This window comes from Ranitomeya variabilis, chromosome 1 (assembly GCF_051348905.1).
Source record: "Ranitomeya variabilis isolate aRanVar5 chromosome 1, aRanVar5.hap1, whole genome shotgun sequence".
Classification (NCBI taxonomy): domain Eukaryota; kingdom Metazoa; phylum Chordata; class Amphibia; order Anura; family Dendrobatidae; genus Ranitomeya; species Ranitomeya variabilis.
In genome coordinates, this window is record NC_135232.1 from 6,781,396 (window position 1) to 6,809,262 (window position 27,867).

General features: G+C 49.5%; 1 protein-coding gene across 2 annotated transcripts in view; it reads right to left on the reverse strand.

Moving 5' to 3' along the window:
- LOC143801971 (myosin-IIIb-like) overlaps window positions 1-27,867 on the reverse strand; it is a 177,078-nt gene that overhangs the window by 91,050 nt on the left and 58,161 nt on the right. For both annotated transcript variants that reach the window (XM_077281292.1, XM_077281293.1), the window contains exons 4-10: window positions 26,632-26,734; window positions 24,625-24,727; window positions 12,407-12,563; window positions 12,027-12,126; window positions 10,061-10,186; window positions 4,913-5,021; window positions 3,249-3,365 (exon numbers count right to left, since the gene is read on the reverse strand). In XM_077281292.1, coding sequence (XP_077137407.1) covers window positions 3,249-3,365; window positions 4,913-5,021; window positions 10,061-10,186; window positions 12,027-12,126; window positions 12,407-12,563; window positions 24,625-24,727; window positions 26,632-26,734 — 815 coding nt within the window. The remainder of the gene's footprint in view (window positions 1-3,248; window positions 3,366-4,912; window positions 5,022-10,060; window positions 10,187-12,026; window positions 12,127-12,406; window positions 12,564-24,624; window positions 24,728-26,631; window positions 26,735-27,867) is intronic.

Here is a 27,867-nt window from a genome sequence, read left to right on the forward strand (position 1 = left end):
CTATTAATATCAGCTCACAACTGTATACTTAGCCTTTACTGGCTATTAAAATGGGGGATCATCCAAAAAAATGACGTGGGGTCCCCCTTTAATTAATAACCAGCAAAGGCTATGCAGACAGTGGCAGGCTGATATTAATAACCTAGGAAGGGTCCATGGAAGTCGTCGGCTTTACATCTGTTGGTTACGAAAATTGCGTGGGAACTCACGCCATTTTTTTTTAAAAAATAATTTTTGTATTAATTAAATACATGTCCATAATTTGCACACACACTGTACTAATTGTATTTGTCACTGACCTCTATATATCTACCTATTCTATATGTATTTACTGTATGAAATCCATCCCTTCTATCCTGTCGGCTCCTGCTGTGATTTTACACTACAGCGGCTGTTGAATTGCCGGCTTTTCTTCTATGTATGTAATTTAAATACATATATATGTGTGTGTCACTGATTTTACTGTACCTGCATATGAACTGCCGGCTTTTCAAATGCGATCAGTTTGTAAAAATCGGACAGTACTCGCATGGTCCGAGTGCTGTGTGATTTTTTTTTCTCACACCCATTAACTTCTATTGTGGGATGTGATCTGAATTCTGATTACAATCTCAGCATGCTGAGACTTTACAGTCCGATCGTGATCCGATCTGAGCAGGAAAAAACGCAGATGAAGACACATTCATAGAATAACATTGGTCCGAATTCTATCCGATTTCATCGCAAGTGGGAATGAGCCCCACCTAATCAGTATAACAACGCCAGCCTGACACTGTCTGTAGTCACTTAGCACAATCCTGATCACAGGTATCAGTGTAATCAGTATAACGGCACCGACCTGACACTGTCTGTAGTCACTGAGCACAATCCTGATCACAGGTATCAGTGTAATCAGAATAACGGCACCGACCTGACACTGTCTGTAGTCACTGAGCACAATCCTGATCACAGGTATCAGTGTAATCAGTATAACGGCACCGACCTGACACTGTCTGTAGTCACTGAGCACAATCCTGATCACAGGTATCAGTGTAATCAGTATAACGGCACCGACCTGACACTGTCTGTAGTCACTGAGCACAATCCTGATCACAGGTATCAGTGTAATCAGTATAACGGCACCGACCTGACACTGTCTGTAGTCACTGAGCACAATCCTGATCACAGGTATCAGTGTAATCAGTATAACGGCACCGACCTGACACTGTCTGTAGTCACTGAGCACAATCCTGATCACAGGTATCAGTGTAATCAGTATAACAGCACCGACCTGACACTGTCTGTAGTCACTGAGCACAATCCTGATCACAGGTATCAGTGTAATCAGTATAACGGCACCGACCTGACACTGTCTGTAGTCACTGAGCACAATCCTGATCACAGGTATCAGTGTAATCAGTATAACGGCACCGACCTGACACTGTCTGTAGTCACTGAGCACAATCCTGATCACAGGTATCAGTGTAATCAGTATAACGGCACCGACCTGACACTGTAGTCACTGAGCACAATCCTGATCACAGGTATCAGTGTAATCAGTATAACAGCACCGACCTGACACTGTCTGTAGTCACTGAGCACAATCCTGATCACAGGTATCAGTGTAATCAGTATAATGGCACTGACCTGACACTGTCTGTAGTCACTGAGCACAATCCTGATCACATGTATCAGTGTAAACAGTATAACGGCACCGACCTGACACTGTCTGTAGTCACTGAGCACAATCCTGATCACAGGTATCAGTGTAATCAGTATAACGGCGCCGACCTGACACTGTCTGTAGTCACTGAGCACAATCCTGATCACAGGTATCAGTGTAATCAGTATAACAGCACCGATCTGACACTGTAGTCACTGAGCACAATCCTGATCACAGGTATCAGTGTAATCAGTATAACGGCACCGACCTGACACTGCCTGTAGTCACTGAGCACAATCCTGATAACAGGTATCAGTGTAATCAGTATAACGGCACCGACCTGACACTGTCTGTAGTCACTGAGCACAATCCTGATCACAGGTATCGGTGTAATCAGTATAACGGCACCGACCTGACACTGTCTGTAGTCACTGAGCACAATCCTGATCACAGGTATCAGTGTAATCAGTATAACGGCACCGACCTGACACTGTCTGTAGTCACTGAGCACAATCCTGATCACAGGTATCGGTGTAATCAGTATAACGGCACCGACCTGACACTGTCTGTAGTCACTGAGCACAATCCTGATCACAGGTATCAGTGTAATCAGTATAACTGCACCGACCTGACACTGTCTGTAGTCACTGAGCACAATCCTGATCACAGGCATCAGTGTAATCAGTATAACGGCACTGACCTGACACAGTCTGTAGTCACTGAGCACAATCCTGATCACAGGTATCAATGTAATCAGTATAACGGCACCGACCTGACACTGTAGTCACTGAGCACAATCCTGTTCACAGGTTCGCTTTAAGTAATCGTATCTATTATATTGTTTTGCTCCCATTTTGTATATTATATATATATATATATATATATATATTTTTATAAACACTGCCTATCTTTCTGGATTAAATATAAAATGTAATAGAGCTGTTCCTCTTGCTCTGTAAACCGCACCCTTAAGCTGTACACTACCTGAAACGGGCGTCCAATCAGCCTGTATAAATGATTGTTGGTAGCAGCTAGTAGTGCTTTTGTTACTGCAGAGCCTGTACCGGGGTATGTACATATATTCAATGAGCTGGAATCAAGGGTATATACAGTTAGGTCCATATATATTTGGACAGAGCCAACATTTTTCTAATTTTGGTTATAGACATTACCACAATGAATTTTAAACAAAACAATTCAGATGCAGTTGAAGTTCAGACTTTCAGCTTTCATTTGAGGGGATCCACATTAAAATTGGATGAAGGGTTTAGGAGTGTCAGCTCCTTAACATGTGCCACACAAATTCATTGTGGTAATGTCTATAACCAAAATTAGAAAAATGTTGGCTCTGTCCAAATATATATGGACCTAACTGTATGTACAGTATACCATACACTCACTGCGAGTTCCCCAATAACCGGCCTAGTAATGGAAGCAGCCGTGGTCTTGTCCAATTGTATAATTGTCCTGACGATTGGAGGCAGAGGAGTTGCGTTCCCCTGACAAAAAGGTAACAGTGAGTGGATCTGAGTGACCTCACTCGGCTGTGTATCCTTGACACGCATCAATCCATCCTCATCATCCATAAACTAATCATCCACCTTACCGATCTCGTGCACTTGTGACCTGGCGATTACGTCCCCAGCGAGGAGATCATTCACCTTCGTCACGATCCAACCGAAGAGACGAGAGTAAACCACCCGAGCGATGGAGTCCCTGGCATCTACAGAGAGAGTACAGGAGACTGAGCAGCCACACTACATTCATGTAACATACAGGGAACACAGGAGACTGAGCGGGGCAGTACATAGAATCCTAGAATGGTAGAGTTGGAAGGGACTCCAGGGGTCATGGTGTCCAACCCTCCCCGCTCAATGCAGGAGTCATTAAACCATCTCAGACAGATGTCTGTCCAGCCTCTGTGTGAAGACTTCCATTGAAGGACAATTCACCACCTCTCGTGGTCGCCTGCTCCACTCATTGATCACCCTCACTGTCAAAAAGTTTATCTAATATCTAATCTGTGTCTTCTCCCTTTTAGTTTCATCCCATTACTGTCTCGTGTTTCCATGTGCAGATGAGAATAATGATGGTGCTTCTACAATGTGACAACCCTTCACATATTTGTAGACGGCTATTAAGTCTCCTCTCAGTCTTCTTTTTTTCAAGCTAAACATTCCCAGATCCTGTAACCGTTCCTCATAGGACATACTTTGCAGTCTGCTCACCATTCTGGTCGCTCTTCTCTGAACTTGCCCCAGTTTTCCAATGTCTTTTTAAAATGTGCCCAGAACTGGACCCAGTATTCCAAATGAGGCCTGACCAAGGATTAGTAGAGGGCAATAATGACTTCATGTGATCTAGACTCTGTGCTTCTCTTAAAACATCCTAGAACAACGTTTGTCTTTTTTGCTGCTGCATCACACTGTTGGCTCATGTGCAGTCTGTGATCTATTAGTATACCCAAGTATTTTTCACACGTGCTGTTGCTTAGTTCTACTCCTCCCATTCTGTAGATTAAATGTTTGTGTTTGTTGCCCAGATGTAGACTCTTGCATTTCTCCCTGTTAAATACCATTCTATTAGTCGCTGCCCATTGTTCAAGCTTATCTAGATTCTTCAGAATCCTTGCTCTGTCTTCTCTAGTGTTAGCTATCACTCCTAACTTTGTATCCTCTGCAAATTTGATTAATTTATCTTCAATTCCCTTATCTATATCATTTATAAAAATATTGAACACCACTGGGCCTGGCAGAGCCTTGAGGACCCCACTTGTAACACTGGGGCCAGGCAGAGCCTTGTGGTCCCCACGTGTAACACTGGGCCTGGCAGAGCCTTGAGGACCCCACTTGTAACACTGGGGCCAGGACAGAGCCTTGTGGTCCCAACTTGTAACACTGGGGCCAGGACAGAGCCTTGGGGACCCCACATGAAACACTTATCCCATTGGATGTACAACCTTTTATTACCACTCTTTGAGTACGATCACTGAGCCGGCTATGAATCCACCTAACCGTAGCCTTGTCAATCCCATACTTGGTCATTGTAAGGATAGTATGAGATACATTATCAAATGCTTTGCTTTACCCACATAAAACACAGGAGACTGAGCGGAGGCACTACATATATGGAACAACCTATACCATCTATTGGCTGCTCCCTGCTCTCATTGATTAGGGGACCCCCTTTATTATCACAGAGACCTTAAGATCAGTCATTGGTCTCACATTTTCTTGGACCTGTCTGGTGGCAGTCAGCCACTTGCCTCACCTTCCGCCTGCTGCTTGTTGTGCAGTCTCCGGATGGCTTCTCCACGGGTCAGAGACGTCGTACAGGTCAGACAGCTCATCAGATCTTCAGGCTGCACTCCGAACTGACCCTGGAAATCAGCCCCAAAACCAGCATAAAAAAAAAAAGGAGGGGAGCAAAGCGATGCTGCCGAGAAGTGTGCAGGGTGTAGGCCACAGAGTGGGGCGCAGGTAGGAGCACATGGGGAGAGGCCACAGAGCCGGAGAAGGACACAGGATGCAGATTGGGGCGAAGACAGAGGGGCAGAGGAAACGAGGACACAGAGTGGGATGAGGACACAGGCCTCAGGGAAGTGCAGGTAGGGGCACAGTGAGCGAGGACACAGGCCGCAGAGAGGAGCAGGGGCTAGGCTTAAGGAGATGGACATGTTGCCCACGTTCCCCTTTGAAGAAACAAGTACAATATTATCTGTAAGGCACATCACATTTCACATTACACCACTTGCTAGTTATACGAACAGTGTGCACAGTTTGATAGAAGAGACCGATGTAATGTTTGGGACTAGCCCAGGACGGAAGGGGATAAGTCGAAAGGAAAGTGACAATTTCCTGTCAGACTTAGATAGGAGTGCATAGAAAGAAGACCTAAGGTCTGTTGTGAGCAGTGCCGCATTCTGAGGTGTCACTAAAGTGAGAGGACACTGTACGAAAGAGATAGCGAGATTTGCAGCAGAAGTGACAGACAGAGTGATCTACCGGAGCTGGTACTGGGAGATGCCCAAAGTTTATTACCCTTGAAAGTACCGGGTCTAGACAGGACCGAGTACATGAGGCGAACAGATTGTCTCGGGCGGGAGTTCCAGGGCGTCAGCATTCGAGAATATAAGTACTGGCCATACTGGTAATAAAGTTCCCTACATGGGAAAGAAGAACCTTGGGGCGAGTAATGGACTCCTGTATAGAAGGACTGTAGTGTTAAACCTGGGTTGTGGTGAAGTAGTAAGAAACAGTCGCCCTAGAGAGCAATAGAGAAATGAAGGAAGGAAACTGTGGAAAATGCTTCATGTTGTAAAGGAAACCTTCACGAGATGATGTACCCGCCATGTCTTCCCTATATGCCCCCTACCAAGGTGCCGTTCAGTAAAGAGTTTATCACTAGTCTTATTAGGGGACACTGAACCATGGGAAAGTCTGCTGCCTCCTGGAGGCTGACACTTATAGCCATTCAATAAAATGTCTCCTCCCAGCAGGTTGTACCTCGCCTGCTGGAGCGAGACTTCCTCAGTGTAGTGCCAGTTGGAGGCAACGTCCATCTCAGACCTCCAGAAGGTTAGGCGCTAACCACTTTGTTTTTCAGATGGATGTCTCAGGGTAACCGAGTGTAATTGTGCACTCTCTTTCACCCGCATAGCGACGCACAGTACAGGCTGTAATTCCTCAGTCCACATCCTCTCACGTCGGTGTGGCCGGACCAACATGCCTTGACATAGTTGGTACAGGTACTGGGGTGGAGGTCAGTAAGCTGCCCCACATAGCCGCAGGCATAGAGCAGAAAATAAGGGGATCCGGAGATTCAGAACAAGTAGGTATAACCCTATTGAAAGTCTGTTTCCGCCCTCCTCCATGGCCTAGGGTTGTGGTTACCAGGAGTTGGGCAGGTATCGTTGCTGTTGGGGGTCCTACTCGTCCAGTTGGTCCATCAGCCTTAGTAGGTCAGGGTTAGACTGGCATTTGGCGGGAGTTGGCCATTGCAGCGGCGGCATCTGGATTGCGGGCAGAAGGTTTAGGCCAATCACTGGGCTGGAAGTTTCCAGTCAATCGGAATCAGTGTTCCTCCGGATTTATCAGCGGCTGTGTCTCAGCACTCTGGGTTCCCGCCCCTCTGGTTCCACCCTTTCTTCTTCGACATGTCACTTTAAAATGGTGTGGAGCACAGGAACACCTCAGCGTCATCCTCCTCGTGGGATAAGAAACTCATAGGAGATACAGATTCCTGCATTCCTGGCAGGCTGGTGGCTGATTCTAGGCACTAACCGCTTTTGTGCCACGGCTTAGGCCTCCATTTTTTCTTTCTGCATCACTCATAATGTCTGAGTCTAGAGAGGACCGTGAACACCCATTTGCCAAGTCTGCACTTGTCTCTTTTTACGCTCGTGTGACTTGTAATAGTAAGTTTTTCACCGGTCAGTCTGTGGTCTATTGTACTGCCTGTGCCCCTCCTGCTTCCTTGCTGGTAGCCGCACAAATGAAAGCTCAGAAGAATGTAGGCCTTACTGCCAGGGTTCATGATTTAGCTCAGTCTTTAGCCAAACAAACCATGGTGTCCAGGACGCTGGTTACGATGGAATGATTGCTGGAGACTACGGCCACCCGGGGAGCTCGGATCGCCACAGTGAGTGAATCGGATCCTCCAGCCACCCCATAGCAATATGGCCAGTCATGAAAGCGGTCCAGATAGAAGCGAGATACTTCCATGTCCTAGTAACTTTCACAGTGGAAGCTATCAGATCCATTTTCCCTTCTCAGAGGATTTGATCCCTCAGCACTCAGAGTCCAGTTCAGAATCCATCCTGGATCCATATCAGTTGGGGAAACTAAGACAAACTGAACAGATAGGTGTCGACAGTGGACGCCTCTCTGGAAGTGACAACTGGGCCACCCGTTCTTGTTACTGAAACAGGTTTCTTTAAGAGGAGTAAGCGCGTGGCTGGACCTTTTTCTAAAATTGTGGCATTCACAGAGATGTTGCAAAAAGCATGGGAACAACCAGACTCCACCGGTGGTAGAAACTCTTGTTTATCCAAAGTGACCACTATTCCTCTTGCAGAGATTCTGGTGCTTAAAGATTCCTCGGAGAGGCATATAGTTTGTGGCGAGGTCCTCTTTTAACACAGCAGGTTTTACCTTTTGTTTAGCCTGGGTTCTCAAGGCGGTAATATCATCGGCTAGGCATTTGCGAAAAAGTTTGTTGGCTGGTTCCCAGGATCGGGAATTAGCAGAGATCACTGATCAAATTGCACAGGCGGCGAAGTATCTCTATACAGCATCCTTGGAGGTGGTGGAGTGCTCTGCTCAGGTGGCAAGTAATTAAGAGTATGCTTTGCCTCAAGGTATGGAGGGCGAACTTAGCTTAAAAAAAATCTTTGCCGGGTCTACCTTTCTAAGGGTGTTGCTTATTTGGGACCAGGTAAGACAAGATTATTTAAGATGCAACAGGCGGTTGCATGGCCTTGCAGGTCTGTCCCGTTTGCTAGTTTCCTGCACCGGAAGAGACAGGTCAGCAGGTTAAACTGAAGGTCTCCCAGAAGAGCTACCTTTAGAGCGACACCTGCCAGATGCCCTTCTGGGTCAAGAGGTAGGCCATTTGGGTCCAGAGGTGGTGGCATGGTTGATGCTTCATGGGTGGCCCCCATTCTTGGTTTCTTCCCGGGTGGGGGGCCGCCTCCTGCTTTTTCAGGAGCCATGGCTGGGGCAGTCAGAGATCTTTGGCTTTTGAAGATGCGATTTTGAGAACAGCAGGTCTGGCTGAATCAGTCATCCAGACTATGATTAGAGCTTGGAAGCCATCCTAATTGTGAGTCTACCATCATATATGGAGGACTTATTTTCACCGGAGTGAGTCTACCAGTACTTCACCTATAGTTTTTTGCTTGTCAGTGCTGCTCTCCTTAGAGTCCGGCTTGGAAGCAGCATTGGTGCTTAATTCCTTCACGGGTCAGGCATCTTCCCTGTTTCACAGGGATTTAGAATTTTTACCCCAGGTTAAGACTTTTCTCCAGGGGGTGGGATATGTTCGGCCACCATATCTGGCCCCTTGGGACCTGAATCTTGTTTTAGAGGCTCTTCAGTCTCCTCCTGTTGAGCCAATCACAGAGATCTATGCGCTATTACTTTCTTATAAGGTAGCTTTCCTTTTAGCCATTACTTCTATTAAAAGGGTCTCGGAGCTTGCGGCGCCCTTTACCTTATTCTTCATAAGTATAAGGTAGTGTTGAGGCCAGTTCCATCTTTTCTTTTGAAGGTGGTTTTGAGCTTTCACCTTAATGAAGCTTTTGTCCGCCACCATCTCATCCTAGGGAGAAGGCTCTGCACAGCTTAGACGTTGTTAGAGCCGTAAGATATTATTTATTGACCACCACCTCATGTAATCGTTCCGATTCCTTGTTAATTACACCACTGGACCCTTGTAAAGGTTGGGTGGATTCTGGATCAAGTCTGCTAGTATCCAGGCTTGCAAGGCCAGGGCGCACTCTACGTGGGCGGTGGGAGCTTCATGGGTGGTTCGGCTTTGCAGCACTGTAAAGCAGCTACTTGGGGGGATCGATGCATACTTTTTTTTTTCCATTTTTAAGTATTTCAGGGTCCACACTTTTGTCTCAGCAGATGCAAACCTTGGTAGGAAGATCTTGCAGGCGGCAGAAGCTCCGACATCCACTTAAGTTATGGGTGAAGATCAGGTAGTAACAGTATGAGGTTTATTACTATCCCGTCCTAGGGACAGCTTTAGGACCTCCCATGATTCTGTGAACCCAGATAAGACAATCAAGAAAAATATAATATATATATATATTTATTTACTTACTTACGGTAAAATCTGTTGCTCGTAGTCTTCATTGAGGGACACAGCTCTGTCCCTTCAATGCCCGGTTGGGGGTACAGTCGAGTTATTTGCCTTCATTCTGACCTTTTCTCTTCCTACTACTTTGTCACATAACTGAGGAAGCCTGACTCGCCCACAACTATCGCCCCGTGCCACGTTATAAGCTCACAAAGCGGACGTTGACACAAGCACCAGAGGGGGGTGGAAGGAATGGGGCCACAGAACAGTACCCAGGGGGCCATGTGAGCTTATAAATGGAATATACTCAGGACTTCCAACCAGTAGCCACGCTGTGTCCAGAGCACCTTTGTGAACAAAATGGCCCATCATCTACCCTCCTCCATTCACACACACCAACTATCCCTTACTACCCACAACCACCTCTCCCGTTGTCTGCCTACAACTGCTGAGATTGTCGTAGACACACGGAGCCAGGGACAGGAGGCATCAGGGGCCATGGAGAATCCCCGGGGTAGTCACCATGGTTGTGGGCAATGTGTTAGGGCCCCGAATGTTCTGCCTGATCTGTACTGTACAGCGACCACCATCAGTAATGCCCCCGATACTCACCGCAGTGGCCTTCAGCCAGCCCATGGAGGCGGCATCTACAGTCACACCACCAGCCTCCTCCGGATCAAATACAATGTTGCCCAGAGACAAAATTCCTGAGAGAACGATCTTCAAATCCAGCTCCTCCTGCCAAGTGACAAGAGGCAGAACGTTACACCACGGGGGTACATACATATATCTGCTCGCTGTCACATGTTCTTCAATGCAAAGCATCTACGTCTGTGTCCCCAAGACAACACTTCCTGTACCTGTGATCATAACAGCCAATCACAGCAAGCTTTACTGTGTACGCTTACACTGGGAAGCTGCACCCTTATTGGCCGAAATGTGTCACCTTGAGCATAACTGTTGGGGTCACAATATACAGTTTGCTGGTGGGGATGTCTGCCCAGACGCCATGCTGGAAGCAAGGCCCCGTACGCCGGCCACAGGCGGGAAGCACGGCCCCGGACGCCACAGGGCACATGCGGAAAGCACGACCCAGGACACCACAGGCGGGAAGCACGGCCCCAGACGCCACAGGCGTGAAGCATGGCCATGGACACCACAGGGCACATGCGGAAAGCACGACCCAGGACACCACAGGCGGGAAGCACGGCCCCAGACGCCACAGGCGGGAAGCACGGCCCCGGACGCCACAGGGCACATGCGGAAAGCACGACCCAGGACACCACAGGCGGGAAGCACGGCCCCAGACGCCACAGGCGTGAAGCATGGCCATGGACACCACAGGGCACATGCGGAAAGCACGACCCAGGACACCACAGGCGGGAAGCACGGCCCCAGACGCCACAGGCGTGAAGCATGGCCATGGACACCACAGGGCACATGCGGAAAGCACGACCCAGGACACCACAGGCGGGAAGCACGGCCCCAGACGCCACAGGCGGGAAGCACGGCCCCGGACGCCACAGTGCACATGCGGAAAGCACGACCCAGGACACCACAGGCGGGAAGCACGGCCCCAGACGCCACAGGCGTGAAGCATGGCCATGGACACCACAGGGCACATGCGGAAAGCACGACCCAGGACACCACAGGCGGGAAGCACGGCCCCAGACGCCACAGGCGTGAAGCATGGCCATGGACACCACAGGGCACATGCGGAAAGCACGACCCAGGACACCACAGGCGGGAAGCACGGCCCCAGACGCCACAGGCGTGAAGCATGGCCCCGGACGCCACAGGGCACATGCGGAAAGCACGACCCAGGACACCACAGGCGGGAAGCACGGCCCCAGACGCCACAGGCGTGAAGCATGGCCATGGACACCACAGGGCACATGCGGAAAGCACGACCCAGGACACCACAGGCGGGAAACACAACCCCAGACGCCGGCCACAGGCGGGAAGCACAGCCCAGGACGCCACAGGGCACATGCGGAAAGCACGTCCTAAAACGCCACAGGCCACATGTGGGAAGCATGGCCCAGGATACCACAGGGCACATGCGGGAAGCACATCCTAGGACGCCACATGCGGGAAGCACGGCCCAGGATACCACAGTGCACATGTGGGAAGCACATCCTAGGACGCCACATGCGGGAAGCACGGCCCCGACTGACGACGACAGGCAGGAAGCACGGCCGCAGATGCCACAGGGCACAGGCGGGAAGAACAGCCCAGGACACCACAGGCAGGAAGCACGGCACCGGACGCCGACCACAGGCGGGAAGCACTGCCCCGGACGCCGACAACAGGTGGGAAGAACAGCCCCGGACGCCGACCACAGGGGGAAAGGCATAGCCCCGGCCACAGGCGGGGAGCATGGCCCCAGACGCCGACCACAGGCTGGAAGAACGGCCCCGGACGCCGGCCACAAGCGAGAAGAACGGCCTCGGACGCCGGCCACAAGCGGGAAGCAGAACCATGGATGCAGCAGGCCACAGGTGGGAAGCATGACCCCGCAATATACACACTATATGATGGGGATCTGTACCAAAGTTGGGATCCTGCAGGAACTGACCTGATTGTGGAATCCCACCATACGCAGCGCGTTACACAAGGTCTGGTATCCGTCACTCCAGCATCTGGTGTCCGCATCCTCCCATCCCCGACCAATGTATCTACAGGATGAGGAACAGATCAGGCGCACCATTAATCATCAGCACCCCCCAACACCACCGAGAGATGCCAAAGGGGGAAGGATAAGCTCAGGCCGTGTCAGCAGCACCAGTGAGTGTACAGACGGAGCAGAGATCCTGCTGTGCACGGCTGAGAGGAGATAGCAACAGTATTGGGAAGGATTCTCCACAGTCACAGCGTTTGATGACAAGGGAGATAATGACCGATCACCAAGATCTTGGCCAACATGTGCCTCCATACTGCAGCACGTGTGGTTCTCACCTGTACATGGAGGGCAGCAGGAGGCCGCACATTTCCCTCTCCTCCTTGGGGCACCCAAACAGCATGTAGTAGAAGACATGGAAGTTCCTCTCACCCTGATCCTGGTGAGACACCCGCGACTTCTCCAAAAGATACTCGTTAATCTTCGCTCCCCATACTACAAGAAAGAGGGGGACAAGTCACAGTGTCTGCACCAGCAGAATAGTGAGTGCAGCTCTGGAGTATAATACAGGAGGTAACTCAGGATCAGTAATGTAATGTATGAACACAGTGACTGCACCAGCAGAATAGTGAGTGCAGCTCTGGGGTATAATACAGGATGTAACTCAGGATCAGTAATGTAATGTATGTACACAGTGACTGCACCAGCAGAATAGTGAGTGCAGCTCTGGGGTATAATACAGGAGGTAACTCAGGATCAGTAATGTAATGTATGAACACAGTGACTGCACCAGCAGAATAGTGAGTGCAGCTCTGGAGTATAATAAGGAGGTAACGCAGGATAAGTAATGTATGTACACAGTGACTGCACCAGCAGACTAGTGAGTGCAGCTCTGGGGTATAATACAGGATGTAACTCACGATCAGTAATGTAATGTATGTACACAGTGACTGCACCAGCAGACTAGTGAGTGCAGCTCTGGGGTATAATACAGGATGTAACTCACGATCAGTAATGTAATGTATGTACACAGTGACTGCACCAGCAGAATAGTGAGTGCAGCTCTGGAGTATACTACAGGATGTAACTCAGGATCAGTAATGTAATGTATGTACACAGCGACTGCACCAGCAGAATAGTGAGTGCAGCTCTGGAGTATAATACAGGAGGTAACTCAGGATCAGTAATGTAAGTACACAGTGACTGCACCAGCAGAATAGAGAGTGCAGCTCTGGGGTATAATACAGGATGTAACTCAGGATCAGTAATGTATGTACACAGTGACTGCACCAGCAGAATAGTGAGTGCAGCTCTGGAGTATAATAAGGAGGTAACGCAGGATAAGTAATGTAATGTATGTACACAGTGACTGCACCAGCAGAATAGTGAGTGCAGCTCTGGAGTATAATACAGGATATAACTCAGGATCAGTAATGTAATGTATGTACACAGTGACTGCACCAGCAGAATAGTGAGTGCAGCTCTGGAGTATAATACAGGATGTAATTCAGGATCAGTAATGTAATGTATGTACACAGTGACTGCACCAGCAGAATAGTGAGTGCAGCTCTGGAGTATAATACAGGAGGTAACTCAGGATCAGTAATGTAATGTATGTACACAGTGACTGCACCAGCAGAATAGTGAGTGCAGCTCTGGAGTATAATACAGGATGTAACTCAGGATCAGTAATGTAATGTATGTACACAGTGACTGCACCAGCAGAATAGTGAGTGCAGCTCTGGAGTATAATACAGGATGTAACTCAGGATCAGTAATGTAATGTATGTACACAGTGACTGCACCAGCAGAATAGTGAGTGCAGCTCTGGAGTATAATACAGGATGTAACTCAGGATCAGTAATGTAATGTATGTACACAGTGACTGCACCAGCAGAATAGTGAGTGCAGCTCTGGAGTATAATACAGGATGTAACTCAGGATCAGTAATGTAATGTATGTACACAGTGACTGCACCAGCAGAATAGTGAGTGCAGCTCTGGAGTATAATACAGGATGTAACTCAGGATCAGTAATGTATGTACACAGTGACTGCACCAGCAGAATAGTGAGTGCAGCTCTGAGGTATAATACAGGATGTAACTCAGGATCAGTAATGTAATGTATGTACACAGTGACTGCACCAGCAGAATAGTGAGCGCAGCTCTGAGGTATAATACAGGATGTAACTCAGGATCAGTAATGTAATGTATGTACACAGTGACTGCACCAGCAGAATAGTGAGTGCAGCTCTGAGGTATAATACAGGAGGTAACTGTTATGGTTTCCAATGGCAAGGAAACATCAGAAGCATAGAATAAACGGACAAGCTCTCGGGTGATGAAAACTAGAGCTGACCGCGATGCTAAACCTACACACCACACTAGAAGTAGCCAGGGGGCATTCCTGCGTTGTCTCTAGATGCCGCGCGCCAGCCGGAGAACTAACTACCCCTGGTAGAAGAAAACACAGTCCTGGCTTGCCTCCAGAGAATGTCCCCACAGGAGATAGCAGCCCCCCACATATAATAACGGTGAGAGCAGATGAAAAGACACATGTAGTATGAAAGCAGATTTGGCACAGAGAGGCCCGCTAACTAAATAGCAGAAAGATACAACAGAGGACTTCGCGGTCAGCTGCAAAACCCTTCAAAACACCATCCTGAAACTACCTTAACTCATGTGACAACTCATGCCACTGGAGTGGTAATTTCAGCCCAACAAGAGCTTCCAGCTGCAAAGATTCACATAAGTGCAAACTGGACAAAACATACAAAAATAGACTTAAGGACTAAAGTGTCCAACTTAGCTGAGCAGAAAACTGGGAGCAGGAACATGCAACAGAATCACTCTGGATACATTGATGGCCAGCATTAGAATGACTGAGGAGCAAGGTTAAATAGGATACCCCCACATCCTGATAGGAACAGGTGAACTGAAGGCAAAGCTTGCAGGACACCAGTACCACAAGAGACCACCGGGGGAGCCCACGAACCGAATCACAACAGGAAGAGTCACACCAAATGAGGAAAGGTCAGTCACAGCGAGCAGCGCTCCTGAGGGAGGAGTCACACAATAAGGAAAGGTCAGTCACAGAGGGCAGCGCTCCTGAGGGAACAGTCACACTGAATGAGGAAAGGTCAGTCACAGAGAGCAGCGCTCCTGAGGGAGGAGATACACAATGAGGAAAGGTCAGTCACAGAGAGCAGGGCTGAAGGAAGAATCACACTGAATGAGGAAAGGTCAGTCACAGAGAGCAGGGCTGAAGGAAGAATCACACTGAATGAGGAAAGGGCAGTCACAACGAGCAGCGCTCCTGAGGGAAGAGTCACACTGAATGAGGAAAGGTCAGTCACAGCGAGCAGCGCCCCTGAGGGAACAGTCACACTGAATGAGGAAAGGTCAGTCACAGAGAGCAGCGCTCCTGAGGGAAGAGTCACAGTGAATGAGGAAAGGTCAGACACAGAGAGCAGAGCTCCTGAGGGAAGAGTCACACTGAATGAGGAAAGGTCAGTCACAACGAGCAGCGCTCCTGAGGGAGGAGTCACACAATGAGGAATGGTCAGTCACAGAGAGCAGCGCTCCTGAGGGAAGAGTAACACTGAATGAGGAAAAGTCAGTCACAGAGAGCAGCACTCCTGAGGGAGGAGTCACACAATGAGGAATGGTCAGTCACAGAGAGCAGCGCTCCTGAGGGAGGAGTCACACTGAATGAGGAAAAGTCAGTCACAGAGAGCAGCGCTCCTGAGGGAGGAGTCACACTGAATGAGGAAAGGTCAGACACAGAGAGCAGCGCTCCTGAGGGAAGAGTCACACTGAATGAGGAAAGGTCAGTCACAACGAGCAGCGCTGAAGGAAGAATCACACTGAATGAGGAAAGGGCAGTCACAACGAGCAGCGCTCCTGAGGGAGGAGTCATACTGAATGAGGAAAGGTCAGTCACAGCGAGCAGCGCTCCTGATGGGGGAGTCACACTGAATGAGGAAAGGTCAGTCACAAAGAGCAGCGCTCCTGAGGGAAGAGTCACACTGAATGAGGAAAGGTCAGTCACAACGAGCAGCGCTGAAGGAAGAATCACACTGAATGAGGAAAGGGCAGTCACAACGAGCAGCGCTCCTGAGGGAGGAGTCATACTGAATGAGGAAAGGTCAGTCACAGCGAGCAGCGCTCCTGATGGGGGAGTCACACTGAATGAGGAAAGGTCAGTCACAAAGAGCAGCGCTCCTGAGGGAAGAGTCACACTGAATGAGGAAAGGTCAGTCACAACGAGCAGCGCTGAAGGAAGAATCACACTGAATGAGGAAAGGGCAGTCACAACGAGCAGCGCTCCGGAGGGAAGATGTTATGGTTTCCAATGGCAAGGAAACATCAGAAGCATAGAATAAACGGACAAGCTCTCGGGTGATGGAAACTAGAGCTGACCGCGATGCTAAACCTACACACCACACTAGAAGTAGCCAGGGGGCATTCCTGCGTTGTCTCTAGATGCCGCGCGCCAGCCGGAGAACTAACTACCCCTGGTAGAAGAAAACACAGTCCTGGCTTGCCTCCAGAGAATGTCCCCACAGGAGATAGCAGCCCCCCACATATAATAACGGTGAGAGCAGATGAAAAGACACACGTAGTATGAAAGCAGATTTAGCACAGAGAGGCCCGCTAACTAAATAGCAGAAAGATACAACAGAGGACTTCGCGGTCAGCTGCAAAACCCTTCAAAACACCATCCTGAAATTACCTTAACTCATGTGACAACTCATGCCACTGGAGTGGTAATTTCAGCCCAACAAGAGCTTCCAGCTGCAGAGATTCACATAAGTGCAAACTGGACAAAACATACAAAAATAGACTTAAGGACTAAAGTGTCCAACTTAGCTGAGCAGAAAACTGGGAGCAGGAACATGCAACAGAATCACTCTGGATACATTGATGGCCAGCATTAGAATGACTGAGGAGCAAGGTTAAATAGGATACTCCCACATCCTGATAGGAACAGGTGAACTGAAGGCAAAGCTTACAGGACACCAGTACCACAAGAGACCACCGGGGGAGCCCACGAACCGAATCACAACAGTACCCCCCCCTTAAGGAGGGGGCACCGAACCCTCACAAGAACCACCAGGGCGATCTGGATGAGCCCTATGAAAGGCACGGACCAAATCAGAAGCATGAACATCAGAAGCTGTAACCCAAGAATTATCCTCTTGACCGTAGCCCTTCCATTTCACCAGATATTGAAGTCTCCGTCTGGAAACACGGGAGTCCAAGATTTTCTCCACCACGTACTCCAATTCACCCTCAACCAGCACAGGAGCAGGAGGCCCAACAGAAGGCACAAGTGGTACCTCATACCTCCGCAATAATGACCGATGGAAGACATTATGGATAGCAAAGGATGCTGGGAGGTCCAAACGAAAAGACACAGGGTTAAGAATTTCCAAAATCTTATAAGGACCGATGAACCGAGGCTTAAACATAGGAGAAGAGACCCTCATAGGGACAAAACGGGAGGACAACCACACCAAGTCCCCAACACGAAGACGAGGACCAACACGACGATGGCGATTAGCAAAACGTTGAGTCTTCTCCTGGGACAACTCCAAATTGTCCACCACCTGCCCCCAAATACGATGCAACCTATCCACCATGGTATCCACTCCAGGACAATCCGAAGACTCCACCTGACCAGATGAAAAACGAGGATGGAACCCTGAATTGCAAAAGAAAGGGGAGACCAAAGTGGCAGAACTGGCCCGATTATTAAGGGCAAACTCAGCCAACGGCAAAAAGGAGACCCAGTCATCCTGATCAGCAGACACGAAACACCTCAAATAAGTCTCCAAGGTCTGATTAGTACGTTCCGTCTGGCCATTTGTCTGGGGATGAAATGCAGACGAAAAAGACAAATCAATGCCCATCCTGGCACAAAACGCCCGCCAAAATCTGGACACAAACTGGGATCCCCTGTCGGAAACGATATTCTCCGGAATACCATGCAGCCGAACCACATTCTGAAAAAACAGGGGCACCAACTCAGATGAGGAAGGCAGCTTGGGCAAGGGCACCAAATGAACCATCTTAGAAAAGCGGTCACACACCACCCAAATGACGGACATCTTCTGAGAAACAGGGAGATCAGAAATAAAATCCATAGAGATGTGTGTCCAAGGCCTCTTAGGAACAGGCAAGGGCAACAACAACCCACTAGCCCGAGAACAACAAGGCTTGGCCCGAGCACAAACATCGCAAGACTGCACAAAAGTACGCACGTCCCGAGACAGGGAAGGCCAGCCACCAGAAGGACCTAGCCACCAAATCTCTGGTACCAAAAATTCCCGGATGACCTGCCAACGCAGAAGAAGGAACCTCCGAGATGACTCTATTGGTCCACTCATCCGGCACAAACAATCTACCAGGCGGACAACGATCAGGCCGATCCGCCTGAAACTCTTGTAAAGCACGTCGCAGGTCTGGGAAGACAGCAGACAATATCACCTCATCCTTAAGTATACCCGTAGGTTTAGAATCACCAGGGGAATCAGGTTCAAAACTCCTAGAAAGGGCATCCGCCTTCACATTCTTAGTACCTGGCAGATACGAAACCACAAAATTAAACCGGGAGAAAAACAACGACCAGCGCGCCTGTCTAGGATTCAGACGTCTGGCCGACTCAAGATAAATCAAATTTTTGTGATCAGTCAAGACCACCACCTGATGTTTAGCACCCTCAAGCCAATGACGCCACTCCTCGAATGCCCACTTCATCGCCAAAAGCTCCCGATTACCGACGTCATAATTTCGCTCGGCGGGCGAAAATTTTCGAGAAAAGAACGCACAAGGTCTCATCACTGAACAATCTGAACTTTTCTGCGACAAAACCGCCCCCGCTCCGATCTCGGAAGCATCAACTTCCACCTGAAAAGGAAGAGAAACATCAGGCTGGCACAACAACGGAGCAGAAGAAAAACGGCGCTTAAGCTCCCGAAAGGCCTCCACAGCAGCAGGAGACCAATCTGCAACATCAGCACCCTTTTTAGTCAAATCAGTCAAAGGCCTGACAACGCTAGAAAAACCAGTTATAAATCGACGATAAAAGTTAGCAAAGCCCAAAAATTTCTGAAGGCCCTTAAGAGAAGTCGGTTGCGTCCAGTCACAAATAGCCCGAACCTTCACAGGATCCATCTCAATAGAAGAGGGGGAAAAAATGTACCCCAAAAAAGAAATCTTCTGAACCCCAAAAACACACTTTGAACCTTTAACAAACAGAGAATTGGTCCGCAAAACCTGAAAAACCCTCCTAACTTGTTGAACATGAGATTCCCAGTCATCCGAAAAAATCAAGATATCGTCCAAATACACAATCATAAATTTATCCAGATATTCACGGAAAATATTGTGCATAAAAGACTGAAAGACCGAAGGGGCATTAGAAAGACCAAAAGGCATCACCAAATACTCAAAATGGCCCTCGGGCGTATTAAATGCGGTTTTCCACTCATCCCCCTGCTTAATTCGCACCAAATTATACGCACCGCGAAGATCAATCTTAGAGAACCACTTCGCCCCCTCAATGCGAGCAAATAAATCTGTCAGCAATGGCAAAGGATATTGATACTTGACTGTGATCTTATTCAAGAGTCTATAATCAATACAAGGTCTCAAAGAACCATCGCTTTTAGCTACGAAAAAGAACCCCGCTCCAAGAGGAGACGAAGAAGGACGAATATGTCCCTTTTCCAAGGACTCCCTAATATACTCTCGCATGGCAGCATGTTCAGGTACAGACAGATTGAATAGACGACCCTTAGGAAATTTACTGCCAGGGATCAAATCTATGGCGCAATCGCAATCTCTGTGAGGAGGAAGAGAATTAAGAGTAGATTCCTCAAAAACCTCACGATAATCAGACAAAAACTCAGGAATTTCAGAGGGAATAGATGAAGCAATGGAGACCAAAGGTGTGTCCCCATGATTTCCCTGACATCCCCAGCTTAGTACAGACATTGTTTTCCAGTCAAGGACTGGGTTATGAGTTTGCAACCATGGCAATCCCAGCACCAACACATCATATAGATTATACAGTACAAGGAAGCGAATCACCTCTTGATGGTCTGGAGTCATACGCATAGTCACTTGTGTCCAGTATTGTGGTTTATTACTAGCCAATGGTGTAGAATCAATACCCTTTAAAGGTATAGGAACTTCCAGAGGCTCTAGATCAAACCCACAGCGCCTGGCAAAGGACCAATCCATAAGACTCAAAGCGGCGCCAGAATCCACATACGCATCCACAACAATAGAAGATAACGAACAAATTAGAGTTACAGACAAAATAAACTTGGACTGCAAAGTGCCAATAGCAGAGGATTTATCAACTTTCTTTGTTCGTTTAGAGCATGCTGATATAACATGAGTAGAATTTCCACAATAGAAGCACAAATGATTTTTGCGCCTATAAATCTGTCGTTCGCTTCTGGACAGAAAGCTATCACATTGCATACTCTGTGGTGCCTCTTCAGAAGACACCGCCAACTGGTGCACAGGTTTGCGTTCCCGTAAACGCCGATCAATCTGAATTGCCATTGTCATGGACTCATTCAGACCAGTAGGTGCAGGAAACCCCACCATGACGTCTTTTACAGCATCAGAGAGACCTTCTCTGAAAATTGCCGCCAGAGCGCACTCATTCCACTGAGTAAGCACAGACCATTTCCGAAATTTTTGGCAATATATTTCGGCTTCATCTTGCCCCTGAGAGAGGGCTATTAGGGCTTTCTCAGCCTGAATCTCCAAATTTGGTTCCTCATAAAGCAACCCCAAAGCCAGAAAAAACGCATCCACATTGAGCAACGCAGGATCCCCTGGTGCCAATGAAAATGCCCAATTTTGGGGGTCACCCCGCAGTAAAGAAATAACAATTTTTACTTGCTGTGCAGGATCTCCAGCAGAATGAGATCTCAGCGAAAGAAACAATTTACAATTGTATTTAAAATTTAGAAAACAAGATCGATCTCCAGAAAAAAACTCCGGTATAGGAATTTTAGGTTCAGACCGAGGAGCATGTAACAAAAAATCTTGTATATTCTGAACTTTAGAGGCAAGATTATTCAAATTGGTAGCCAGACTCTGGGGATCCATATTTCAACAGATAAAGTCTGAGCCATTCAGGGGTTAAGAGGAGAGGAAAACAGGAGACTGCAATCAGAGCTGGAGTGCAACTTCAGAGGAAGGAAAAAAAAAAAAAAAAAGGTTTCACACAGTTCCTTTTCTCTCCTGCTTCAGCCTATAGATTAAACAGGGCTGGCCATACTGTTATGGTTTCCAATGGCAAGGAAACATCGGAAGCATAGAATAAACGGACAAGCTCTCGGGTGATGGAAACTAGAGCTGACCGCGATGCTAAACCTACACACCACACTAGAAGTAGCCAGGGGGCATTCCTGCGTTGTCTCTAGATGCCGCGCGCCAGCCGGAGAACTAACTACCCCTGGTAGAAGAAAACACAGTCCTGGCTTGCCTCCAGAGAATGTCCCCACAGGAGATAGCAGCCCCCCACATATAATAACGGTGAGAGCAGATGAATAGACACACGTAGTATGAAAGCAGATTTAGCACAGAGAGGCCCGCTAACTAAATAGCAGAAAGATACAACAGAGGACTTCGCGGTCAGCTGCAAAACCCTTCAAAACACCATCCTGAAATTACCTTAACTCATGTGACAACTCATGCCACTGGAGTGGTAATTTCAGCCCAACAAGAGCTTCCAGCTGCAGAGATTCACATAAGTGCAAACTGGACAAAACATACAAAAATAGACTTAAGGACTAAAGTGTCCAACTTAGCTGAGCAGAAAACTGGGAGCAGGAACATGCAACAGAATCACTCTGGATACATTGATGGCCAGCATTAGAATGACTGAGGAGCAAGGTTAAATAGGATACTCCCACATCCTGATAGGAACAGGTGAACTGAGAAGGCAAAGCTTGCAGGACTCCAGTACCACAAGAGACCACCGGGGGAGCCCACGAACCGAATCACAACAGGTAACTCAGGATCAGTAATGTAATGTATGTACACAGAGACTGCACCAGCAGAATAGTGAGTGCAGCTCTGGAGTATAATACAGGATGTAACGTATGTACACAGTGACTGCACCAGCAGAATAGTGAGTGCAGCTCTGGGGTATAATACAGGATGTAACTCAGGATCAGTAATGTAATGTATGTACACAGTGTCTGCACCAGCAGAATAGTGAGTGCAGCTCTGGAGTATAATACAGGATGTAACGTATGTACACAGTGACTGCACCAGCAGAATAGTGAGTGCAGCTCTGGGGTATAATACAGGATGTAACTCAGGATCAGTAATGTAATGTATGTACACAGTGACTGCACCAGCAGAATAGTGAGTGCAGCTCTGGGGTATAATACAGGATGTAACTCAGGATCAGTAATGTAATGTATGTACACAGTGACTGCACCAGCAGAATAGTGAGCGCAGCTCTGAGGTATAATACAGGATGTAACTCAGGATCAGTAATGTAATGTATGTACACAGTGACTGCACCAGCAGAATAGTGAGTGCAGCTCTGAGGTATAATACAGGATGTAACTCAGGATCAGTAATGTAATGTATGTACACAGTGACTGCACCAGCAGAATAGTGAGTGCAGCTCTGAGGTATAATACAGGAGGTAACTCAGGATCAGTAATGTAATGTATGTACACAGTGACTGCACCAGCAGAATAGTGAGTGCAGCTCGGAGGTATAATACAGGAGGTAACTCAGGATCAGTAATGTAATGTATGTACACAGAGACTGCACCAGCAGAATAGTGAGTGCAGCTCTGGAGTATAATACAGGATGTAACGTATGTACACAGTGATTGCACCAGCAGAATAGTGAGTGCAGCTCTGGGGTATAATACAGGATGTAACTCAGGATCAGTAATGTAATGTATGTACACAGTGACTGCACCAGCAGAATAGTGAGTGCAGCTCTGGTGTATAATACAGGAGGTAACTCAGGGTCAGTAATGTAATGTATGTACACAGTGACTGCACCAGCAGAATAGTGAGTGCAGCTCTGGAGTATAATACAGGAGGTAACTCAGGATCAGTAATGTATGTACACAGTGACTGCACCAGCAGAATAGTGAGTGCAGCTCTGGAGTATAATACAGGATGTAACTCAGGATCAGTAATGTAATGTATGTACACAGTGACTGCACCAGCAGAATAGTGAGTGCAGCTCTGGAGTATAATACAGGATATAACTCAGGATCAGTAATGTAATGTATGTACACAGTGACTGCACCAGCAGAATAGTGAGTGCAGCTCTGGAGTATAATACAGGATGTAACTCAGGATCAGTAATGTAATGTATGTACACAGTGACTGCACCAGCAGAATAGTGAGTGCAGCTCTGGAGTATAATACAGGATATAACTCAGGATCAGTAATGTAATGTATGTACACAGTGACTGCACCAGCAGGATAGTGAGTGCAGCTCTGAGGTATAATACAGGAGGTAACTTAGGGTCAGTAATGTAATGTACGTACAGAGTGACTGCACCAGCAGAATAGTGAGTGCAGCTCTGGAGTATAATACAGGATGTAACTCAGGATCAGTAATGTATGTACACATTGACTGCACCAGCAGAATAGTGAGCGCAGCTCTGGAGTATCATACATGATGTAACTCAGGATCAGTAATGTAATGTATGTACACAGTGACTGCACCAGCAGAATAGTGAGTGCAGCTCTGAGGTATAATACAGGAGGTAACTCAGGGTCAGTAATGTAATGTACGTACAGAGTGACTGCACCAGCAGAATAGTGAGTGCAGCTCTGGAGTATAATACAGGATGTAACTCAGGATCAGTAATGTAATGTATGTACACAGTGACTGCACCAGCAGAATAGTGAGTGCAGCTCTGGGGTATAATACAGGATGTAACTCAGGATCAGTAATGTATGTACACAGTGACTGCACCAGCAGAATAGTGAGCGCAGCTCTGGGGTATAATACAGGAGGTAACTCAGGATCAGTAATGTAATGTATGTACACAATGATTGCACCAGCAGAATAGTGAGTGCAGCTCTGGAGTATAATACAGGATGTAACTCAGGATCAGTAATGTAATGTATGTACACAGTGACTGCACCAGCAGAATAGTGAGTGCAGCTCTGGAGTATAATACAGGATGTAACTCAGGATCAGTAATGTAATGTATGTACACAGTGACTGCACCAGCAGAATAGTGAGTACAGCTCTGGGGTATAATACAGGATGTAACTCAGGATCAGTAATGTAATGTATGTACACAGTGACTGCACCAGCAGAATAGTGAGTGCAGCTCTGGGGTATAATACAGGATGTAACTCAGGATCAGTAATGTATGTACACAGTGACTGCACCAGCAGAATAGTGAGCGCAGCTCTGGGGTATAATACAGGAGGTAACTCAGGGTCAGTAATGTATGTACACAGTGACTGCACCAGCAGAATAGTGAGCGCAGCTCTGGAGTATCATACATGATGTCCTCCATTATCACTCACCACATCCGTCACTGAAGCGCAGTTGGACGTATTTTCCGAAGCGACTGCTGTTCTGGTTCATCCCAGTTTCTGCATTTCCGAACGCCTCCAGTAATGGATTCACCTGTGGAAATAACGGAGGAGTCACCAGGACACATGGACCGGGCTCAGTCTATACTCCTTTCTATCCCTATATATAGAGCTGATACCAGAGGGCAATAGCTGAGGATTGGGGGACAGAAAAGGAGTCTATGCTCCGACCATAAACTTGATAACACATTAGCCCCTCCCTGTGATGTCTTTCAAAGACCCCGCCCCATAAAGGGCCAGCCTCTGATCAGTGACTATAACAAACCCTCAGCTATGGAAACATGACGATCTCCCCACTCTGCCAGATCAGAGGAGTCCAGCGACCCCCCCGCCAGCTAAGAGGAGCCCGGCGACCCATCCCCCACCACCAGCTCAGAAGAGCCCGGCGACCCCCCCGCCAGCTAAGAGGAGCCCGGCGACCCATCCCCCACCACCAGCTCAGAAGAGCCCGGCGACCCCCCCGCCAGCTAAGAAGAGCCCGGCGACCCATCACCCCCCGCCAGCTAAGAGGAGCCCGGCGACCCCCCAGCCAGCTAAGAGGAGCCCGGCGACCCATCACCCCCCGCCAGCTCAGAAGAGCCCGGTGACCCCCCCCCCCCCCCCCCGCCAGCTAAGAGGAGGCCGGCGACCCATCCCCCACCACCAGCTCAGAAGAGCCCGGCGACCCATCCCCCACCACCAGCTCAGAGGAGTCCAGCGACCACCCCGCCAGCTCAGAAGAGCCCGGCGACCCCCCCCCCCCCACCAGCTAAGAGGAGCCCGGCGACCCATCACCCCCTGCCAGCTCAGAAGAGCCCGGCGACCCCCCCCCCCCACCACCAGCTAAGAGGAGCCCGGCGACCCATCCCCCACCACCAGCTCAGAAGAGCCCGGCGACCCCCCCCCCCCCCCAGCTAAGAGGAGCCCAGCGACCCATCCCCAACCACCAGCTCAGAGGAGTCCAGCGACCACCCCGCCAGCTAAGAGGAGCCCGGCGACTCATCACCCCCCGCCAGCTCAGAAGAGCCCGGCGACCCCCCCCCCCCCCCACCAGCTAAGAGGAGCCCGGCGACCCATCACCTCCCGCCAGCTCAGAAGAGCCCGGCGACCCCCCCCCCCCACCAGCTCAGAAGAGCCCGGCGACCCCCCCCCCCCCCCGCCAGCTAAGAGGAGCCCAGCGACCCATCCCCCACCACCAGCTCAGAAGAGCCCGGCGACCCCTCAGCCAGCTAAGAGGAGCCCGGTGACCCATCACCCCCCGCCAGCTCAGAAGAGCCCGGCGACCCCCCGCCAGCTAAGAGGAGCCTGGCGACCCATCCCCCACCACCAGCTCAGAAGAGCCCGGCGACCCCCCCCCCCGCCAGCTAAGAGGAGCCCAGCAACCCATCCCCCACCACCAGCTCAGAAGAGCCCGGCGACCCCCCCCCCCGCCAGCTAAGAGGAGCCCAGCAACCCATACCCCACCACCAGCTCAGAAGAGCCTGGCGACCCCCCCCCCCCGCCAGCTAAGAGGAGCCCGGCGACCCATCCCCCACCACCAGCTCAGAGGAGTCCAGCGACCACCCCGCCAGCTAAGAGGAGCCCGGCGACCCATCACCCCCCGCCAGCTCAGAAGAGCCCGGCGACACCCCCCCCCCCCGCCAGCTAAGAGGAGCCCGGCGACCCATCCCCCACCACCAGCTCAGAAGAGCCCAGCGACCCCCCCCCCCCCTGCCAGCTAAGAGGAGCCCGGCGACCCATCCACCACCACCAGCACAGAAGAGCCCAGCGACCCCCCCCCCTGCCAGCTAAGAGGAGCCCGGCGACCCATCCCCCACCACCAGCTCAGAAGAGCCCAGCGACCCCTCTTCCGCCACCTCAGAGGAGTCCAGTGACCCCCACCCCTCCGCCAGCTCAGAGGGGTTGGGTGACCTCGCTGTGCCTCTGCCTCCTCCTCATCTCTGCCCTCTGCTCCCTCACCTGCAGGATCTGCTGGCTCAGCTGCTTGTTCCCTCGGCTCCTCCACACCAGGTGTCTCAACAGCAGTTTTGTGCTCTCGGTTTTACCGGCTCCACTGTCACCGCTGCAAGAAGAGAAATCATCACCAGGGAGAAAGACGGTCCAGACCCCGGCCCAATGCCGCCCTGTACTGGCTGCCCGAGGCTGGGAGGTCTGCACCCGGTATACAGTGCCCCACCACCTATCCCCCAATATACAGTGCCCCACCGCTTATCCCCCAATATACAGTGCCCCACCACTTATCCCCCAATATACAGTGCACCACCGCTTATCCCCCAATATACAGTGCACCACCGCCTATCCCCCAATATACAGTGCCCCACCACCTATCCCCCAATATACAGTGCCCCACCGCCTATCCCCCCAATATACAGTGCCCCACCACCTATCCCCCAATATACAGTGCCCCACCTCTTATCCCCCAATATACAGTGCCCCACCACTTATCCCCCAATATACAGTGCCCCACCGCTTATCCCCCAATATACAGTGCCCCCACCACCTATCCCCCAATATACAGTGCACCACCTCTTATCCCCCAATATACAGTGCCCCACCACTTATCCCCCAATATACAGTGCCCCACCGCCTATCCCCCAATATACAGTGCCCAACCGCTTATCCCCCAATATACAGTACCCCCACCACCTATCCCCCAATATACAGTGCCCCACCGCTTATCCCCCAATATACAGTACCCCCACCACTTATCCCCCAATATACAGTGCACCACCACCTATCCCCCAATATACAGTGCCCCACCGCTTATCCCCCAATATACAGTGCCCCACCGCCTATCCCCCAATATACAGTGCCCCACCGCCTATCCCCCAATATACAGTGCCCCACCGCTTATCCCCCCAATATACAGTGCCCCACCACCTATCCCCCAATATACAGTGCCCCACCACTTATCCCCCAATATACAGTGCACCACCACCTATCCCCCAATATACAGTGCCCCACCGCTTATCCCCCAATATACAGTGCCCCACCGCTTATCCCCCAATATACAGTGCACCACCACTTATCCCCCAATATACAGTGCCCCACCACTTATCCCCCAATATACAGTGCCCCACCGCTTATCCCCCAATATACAGTACCCCCACCACTTATCCCCCAATATACAGTGCCCCACCGCTTATCCACCAATATACAGTACCCCCACCACCTATCCCCCAATATACAGTGCCC